General features: G+C 39.4%; 1 protein-coding gene across 2 annotated transcripts in view; it reads left to right on the forward strand.

Annotated features, from left to right (window-relative positions):
- The first annotated feature begins 597 nt into the window (after positions 1-597).
- The window catches only part of LOC107689194 (amyloid beta A4 precursor protein-binding family B member 3-like), a 28217-nt gene continuing 21061 nt past the window's right edge, over positions 598-7753 (forward strand). For both annotated transcript variants that reach the window (XM_016487123.1, XM_016487124.1), the window contains exon 1: positions 598-1092. In XM_016487123.1, coding sequence (XP_016342609.1) covers positions 1044-1092 — 49 coding nt within the window. In that variant the 5' untranslated portion in view covers positions 598-1043. The remainder of the gene's footprint in view (positions 1093-7753) is intronic.

Genomic DNA, 7753 nt, shown 5'->3' on the forward strand with positions numbered 1-7753 from the left:
TATATATATATATACAGTGGGTACGGAAAGTATTCAGACCCCCTTAAATTTTTCACTCTTTGTTGACATTTTTGCAGATTTATTAAAAAAGAAAAACTGAAATATCACATGGTCCTAAGTATTCAGACCCTTTGCTGTGACACTCATATATTTAACTCAGGTGCTGTCCATTTCTTCTGATCATCCTTGAGATGGTTCTACACCTTCATTTGAGTCCAGCTGTGTTTGATTATACTGATTGGACTTGATCAGGAAAGCCACACACCTGTCAGTTTTTCTTTTTTAATAAATCTGCAAAAATGTCAACGATTCTGTGTTTTTCTGTCAATATGGGGTGCTGTGTGTACATTAATGAGGAAAAAAAATTAACTTAAATGATTTTAGCAAATGGCTGCAATATAACAAAGAGTGAAAAATTTAAGGGGGTCTGAATACTTTCCGTACCCACTGTATATTGCTGTATGTATCCATTTAGAATATTTACACCTGAATTGTTGTATAGGGAGCAGACGGCTATGTTTGCCCCAGCAGTTTGCTTTCGTCAGCTGTATGTTCAGCTATCCTTAAGGCACCACCATGGGCTTGGCAAAGAGAGTGAGCGAGAGAGAGGGATGGAGGGACGAAGGAGGGGGAATAGCTGCAGGCATTACTGAATTACAGAATCCACTGAGAGAGACACACACACCGTTACAGAGAGAGAGATAGAAGCGATCTCAAAACAGCATCACTCTCTACTAGACAGTGAACAGAATAGAGAAGAGAACAGAATAGCGTGATCACACAAGCATTAGACAGAAAGACAAAGATGAGGTTGATTAGACAGCAGTGAGGGCAAAATAGAAGAGGGGGTAGACGGAGAGAGGAAAAGAAGAGTGTGGCTTTTAATCCTCTTGGCATGCGAGTATATTCCTGGCTGTTTGGCACTGAGTGTGTGAGTGGTCACCCTGTGTGTGAGTGTGTGCTGCAGAGTTTGTCGGTGGTGTTGGGACGCTTTGGACTGGAATGTATCTGAGTTAACCGCTGGGGGCTTTCAGGAAGACACCATGCTGGGCAAGGATTACATGCTCGCCATCATCATCGTCAACTATGACGGTAGGTACACAGATGCATCTGCACTTTCCTCTGCTCTTTGTTCTTCTTTGTCACTCTCTAGTTAGTGCAGGCTGGAGGTGTCGGAGTGAGCGGAAGAGTTTCCTATCCTCTACAGTATCGAAATCAGTCATTGTCTGTTGTTCTCATGCTCCACTGGTCACTCGTGGACTTTACCTACAGGTGCTGTGTCATACTAGACCCACCCGACTGTTTGAAGACCCTGTTTTTGACATGTTTAGTGAGATGGACTTGATTTTGCTGGAATTAATTACAAGGAGATTTGCGTCAACTGATTTTCACACTCGAGAGCCACACAGTCTAAAAGAAGTAGCCTGTTGATAATGTTGAAAAATCCGTAGAGGACCAGGCATACATGCGTTCGTGAACAATGTCACCTGTGCGGTTCTGTTGGGAATATACATCTGTTGCAGGATTAGATTATGGAAACACAGCAGCAAAATTTGCCCACACAACATTAAGCATCAGATAGACCAGTAAACTCCTCCCCTTTGTGAGTTATTTTTTACAGTTTGGGGTAGAATCAGTGTATAATGATTTATACAAAGAACTCCAACAAAGAAAACATAATGTTTATTAAAAAAATTTGCAACTGCCTGAGATGTAGTATCAAAGATGATACATTTAGCGCTGAAACTCTTATAATTAAAAGGATCTGCCTTGAGATCTTGCTAGAAGTTGGTCCCTAAAGTATTCAAATGATACTTTCCAGATGATGGAGCATTAGTGGGCTGATTTCTTCATTTTTGCTTTCATAAAATCTTTTTAATGGGACCTGAGCCTGTTGTTGACCACTAAACCATCACATTATCTCAATGTATAATTCTCATATTCTGTTCACAGAAAAATCTTCATAAAGTGTGACATGCTAAAAAATAGATGTTCTTTTAAATGGTCCACCATAGGACCATTTAAAAGAACTAGTGACAAATTTGTTTGCATAAAATATCACAGGGCTTAAAAAATTGCCATTTTTCTTATACGTTCATGTAAAATTTAACCTAAAATCTTCATGTTTATAATAAAGAGGACACCTTGTGCGTCAAGTACCCAGTATCTGTAGAAAGGCAGAAACTGTCCTCACCGCGTCCTCTCCGCGTCATCGCTCTTAAAATAACTTCTGTTAAACACACTGAGAGGAAGTGTGTGTGTGAGAATGTGTTTGTCTGTTGTTTGTGTACGAGAGACAGTGAATGATGGAATTGCTTCTCTGAAAGCAAAGGCATGAACACTAAGGCATTTAAACACAATGCTGAATGGTGCTGAGTATTCACTGATGACAGGAGCCTCTGTTGATGTACAGGAATCGATTGCATTTGCGTCAGATTTTTCTGGTTTAATCAATTCTGTTGTACTTTCAGTTAGTGAAATACTGCCTGCCTCTTGGATGCGTGGATGTCTTCATAAGGACGCCTCAAATAAAATGCTGTGTCTTGCTTCTTGATTTATTGAAGGCCCAAGGATTAAGTTCCAGATGGACATAATTTAGATCCACCTCGAGTCTTAATCTTCCCAGTCTGACCTCACACAGACATAACGGAATTGGGATTATCTGACCACTGACATAATGCCATTGGGATTATTTTTTCCAGATGTAGCTACAATTATCTCTTTCTGCTTCTCTGCTTCTCTGCTTCTCTCTTTCTCTCTTTTATCCTGACAGAGTTTAAACCTGGACATATTAGAGCTTTGTCCTTTTCTTGGCTTTTTCTCCCAATGGTACCTCTTGGTCTTTTTACACTAGTTTATAATTGGTTGTCTGTTATTAAAGAACTCTTTTTATGTAGCAATACAACTGCTTTACACTGTGTTTATTCACACTAAATGTTTAGTACCACAAAAGCAGGGCTAAAGGTGACATCATATTTACTATAGCAAACTTTGGTGGGCGAAATCATAGCAATCAGTGGTCTGGAATTTTGTGTGAGGGCGAAAGATTTAGCAAAAGGTTCAAGTTGGACACGTGGATTCACCACATTTACCAACAGAAAGCAGCTTGGTTTTAAAGTGACTTTTTGTGAGCTGTGCTTCTTACATTTCTACTGACAATAGACAAAAACATTTTTTGCCATATTTTTGCCAATTTTGCCATAATTTCGGTAATGTGCACATTGTACATTTAGTGAGTTTTCGCTGACAGAATCCAGTAATTTCAATCTAGCATCAGCATCAGTTCTGGCAGGTCACGTTAGTCAAGCTTGCATCAGTTGACTTTCAGCTGATCCACGTCTACCTATAGGGATGCGACACCTATCACAGCACTCATATATAAGCAGAGGCGGACAGTAACTAAGTACATTTACTTGAGTATTGTACTTAAGTACACTTTTTGAGTATCTGTACTTTACTTGAGTATTATTTTTTCTGGGAACTTATGACTTTATTGAGTACTTTGTCCGCCTCTGTATATAAGGTCCTTCAGTATTATAACCAGCTTCACATTGCTCAATAGCTAATTACCCTCCTCCATCCCCGACTCCTCCTCTTGTCAGTCAGGATTCAGCCTTCTGATTCTCATTTGAATCAGACTCATTTCTAAAATGTACATTAAATTATTGAACCTTAATGATATCTGCAATACATTTGTTGTACTGTTCTGTTTACCCTGGGGGATTATTGCTGCTCTCCATGCTAGGCTGCATGGATGCGCAGGGAGTTCTTGCCCAGAACAGAACCATACCGCCAATCCAAACTGTATGCTAATTGTCAGTCATCTTTGACGATAGTGGTCCTGACAGAAATAGGAATTTACGTGACCTGGAATTTTGTGAAAGGGCAAAAGATTTCCCTATATGCAGATTTCGCAACGGGTTCTAGTTGGTCAGACGGATTCACCATGATGACCAAAAGAAAGCTGTTTGGTTTGAAAGTGACTTCTGTGGAGCTGTGCTTCATATACTGTGTCACTACACTATTGATAATACACAATGGATGTTTTTTGGTCTGAAAAACATTTTCGCTAATGTCTGTACGTAGTGGAGAATGGTTATAACCTGGGGATAAGAGCGACCCTAACCAAGGATTAAGAGTAGTCTAAATGCATTTCTGTACTCTCTCACTCTCTGTGTAACATGTATTTACCTAATACTTCTCCTTTACTCTAAAAGTGGCTGAACTGGAAGGTGAAAAAATCTATTGATTGCAATCAGTGCAGTAATGGTGCCTTTTATTAGTTGTTTCAGTGGCTCACGGGAGTCAGGAGTGGTCAGTTCTGATTGGCCACATGAAAGCTCTCTGGTAAAAGACACAATTCAGGCAAATGTTTTTTAGACTCTGCTTGCAGTGGTTTCTGAGGCGACCAGGTGCGTCAAGAACAACGAGGGATTGTCAATGGAGAATTCCCACACTACTTCTTTTATGTGCTTGTTGTCACTCTCGAGAGTGATTGGGTGTTGAATAATGTGTCCTGTTTTACTGTTCAAGTAGATTTCCAGATTTTTTCTGTTTGAGTAGATTTCAGTAATTAGTGGTGTTTGAGTTGTGAGCTTCAGTATCGCTTAAACAGGTTTAACGCCAACTCATGCAGCTTCTTAAGGAGAGGTGCTATTTCTTTTTTCTAAGGCTTTGTTCATACTATAGAGGATGTGAGACAATATTTTTGTAAGCAACCACCTACCAATGCCCTTGGAATCATCCAGAACATCCTGATAACTGTAAAACAACATGCTAAAAACCATTCAGAACACTTCAGCAACTTCATCGCAATATGCTTTATGCCATTCAGAATGTATAGCAATGGTCTGGCAACCAAGCAGAACTTTGCAGGAAATATTTAAATCTACTCAAACATGAAACTCTGAGATACAGAGTGCCAAATAATGAGCATATATCAAACTTTGTCAACATTGTAAGACTTACAGTGATGGTTTCTTACACCAAATTGGACACATACACAAACAAATACAGTCCCTATATAGCAGTTGCTATAGGGACTGATCAGGCAGTAGAAGTTTTCTCAGGAGATCATCAATAATTCACAAACATCCTCTTCTCAACCCCACCAGCTGTTTTCAGCATTCAATCTGTTGTTATCGCTTTATCCTCATGACATAGCCTTGGAGTTGTTAGTAGGTGCATTATGGGAACTGTGGCACCACCTACGTGCGTAAAGCTGTGATACCAAAATAACAGGAAGTGAGGTGGTATCTCACTAGCTGCATCCCAGTACGCTTATTGAGTTTATAACCCACACTTTTTCTTAAAACCACAGACTTGCATTTGAAATCCATCCATCTATAGTAAATTATATGATGAATTGTGTAATATCATGTGTGCAAATTATGCAGTAGGTAGCAAGGGCATCATTTGAAGCAGATTGGTGACAGAATAACAGATGTTTTGTATATTAGCAACCTTTTTATTCTTGCATTATCCATCAAGATTTATCTACTGGCATCTGAGCCTGAGAAACAAGAGATAACAAATGAGGCATCTGTGTTTGAGCATGCATCCACACATTGCACTGTTATTAAAACTGCCTTCAGCTCCAAACACAGACAGTCTGCAGACATAATTTCAGGTGCACCCTGAATGGGGACAAGAATTAGACTGAGAATAGCTTTTCTTCTTCCTTCAGCCTTTTTCTGCCTGTGTTTTATTTCAGCCAGCTGACAGCACAGCTAGCCAACCCAAAACACTAAAAATGTCATGGCAACACAGTGTGATTATTATGGCCTGTCAGGAGCGGAGGCGAGGGGCGGCTTGTGAAAAAGAAAGGAGTTCGATATGGGCATGATTGATGATCTCTGGAGAGGACCAGAGACACACAAACACTCACAAAGACACTTACACCCATACTCCTTTGCTATGATGGACATAAATGGAATAAAGTAAAGAAACATAAAGGGTGTGCTGAGACACTAAGACAGTTAAGGTTATTATTCTTATAGATTTATGGATCTTATGGAAACTGTTGGGACTCCAGCTTGGGATTGGTTATTGTCAGCTCAGGATTGGGGTAAAACAGAGAGACAGTGAGATGTGTCCTCATGGATCCTGGACAATAGAAATAAGCCACAAGAGGCCATGTGTTACAGTGATTTTCCATATATAAGACATATATTTATAATATGTATGTACAGTGGGTACGGAAAGTATTCAGACCCCCTTCAATTTTTCACTCTTTGTTATATTGCAGCCATTTGCTAAAATCATTTAAGTTAATTTTTTTTCCTCATTAATGTACACACAGCACCCCATATTGACAGAGGGGGTCTGAATACTTTCCGTACCCACTGTATATCATTTAATAAGTTTTATGATGACTGAACACAGCTCACCCAATCAAAATGAAAGACTGTATATATTTATAGTATTTATTTATTTATTTATTTATTAACCAGTTGTTTAAAACTTTTCTGGCAGTCATGTCTACTAAAGACACTTCATCTTTTGAAGCAGATTATTAGTAAGCCTCGAGACTGCGACAAGTTTAATTGGACTGAAGCAGATTTGAGGTGTTGGTTTAGAGGTTAAACCCACAGTCCTTTGTGTTGTAAGATTATTGTGGCTTTAACGGTAGTCTCCAAACTCTCAAATCTTTTGAAAGCAAAGCTGAGTAATACCATCTCCTATCCACTCAGCACTGTGTCAGTCCTGTGTATACCTCACTACACACTGCACACTCTTAGAAACTAGCTATACACTATAGCTTCAAAAGTTTGGGGTCAGTTTTTTTTTTTTTACGTTGCAGTACCCTTCCTTAGTTAACCTTAATTCATGTATTAACTACAGTAGCATTAACTAACAAGGAACAATACATTTGTTACCGTATTTATGAATCTTTGATAATGTTAGTTAACAAAAATACACCTGTTCTTTGTTAGTTTATGTTAGCTCAAGTTAATTAAATAATATTAAAAGATACAAGTTTTGAAATGCATTAGCACAGTTGACTAGATTAGACTATGATTAATTAATGCTTTAGAATAAGTTTTCATTGTTAGTTCATGTTAACTAATTTAGTTAACTAAAGGGGTCATATGACGTTGCTAAAAGGAATATTATGTTGTGCATTTGGTGTAATGCAATGTGTTTATGGGTTTAAGGTTAAAAAAACACATTCTTTTCCACATAATGTACATTATTGTTGCTCCTCTATGCCCCGCCTTTCTGAAACGCGTCGATTTTTTACAAAGCTCATCGTTCTGAAAAGCGAGGTGTATGCTGATTGGCCAGCTATCCAGTGTGTTGTGATTGGCTGAATACCTCAAGTGTGTGACGGAAATGTTACGCCCCTTACCATACTGTGATGCCGTGTCCAGGCACGATGAGACAAAACCAATGAAACCCATTACAAACGAGGCATTTGTTGCATCCAGTGGAGACATAATTACTGATTATAATGACTTATACTGTGTTTTTACGCGTTGCGTATCGTGCGGCGTAAACATAAAACCATGTCTGCATTTGTGATCGAAAAAACGACAAACAACACGCGCTACTCTACACTGCTCAAAACTCGCGTTTGAATCATCAGTGGCAAATCCTATAAAAAATTTACTGAGTGAAGAACGGCCGGCGGGCTAGAGTGAGCGGCGGCGGTGGGCTTGAGAACGGCGCGGCCGGCGGATTCGACGAAGGAGGGGCCGGCGGGCTTGCGGCAACCACATGTGACGACCCCGGGCTGGACTTGAATTTTGCA

The sequence above is a fragment of the Sinocyclocheilus anshuiensis genome, unplaced genomic scaffold (genome assembly GCF_001515605.1).
Source record: "Sinocyclocheilus anshuiensis isolate Anshui unplaced genomic scaffold, SAMN03320099.WGS_v1.1 scaffold966, whole genome shotgun sequence".
Lineage (NCBI taxonomy): Eukaryota > Metazoa > Chordata > Actinopteri > Cypriniformes > Cyprinidae > Sinocyclocheilus > Sinocyclocheilus anshuiensis.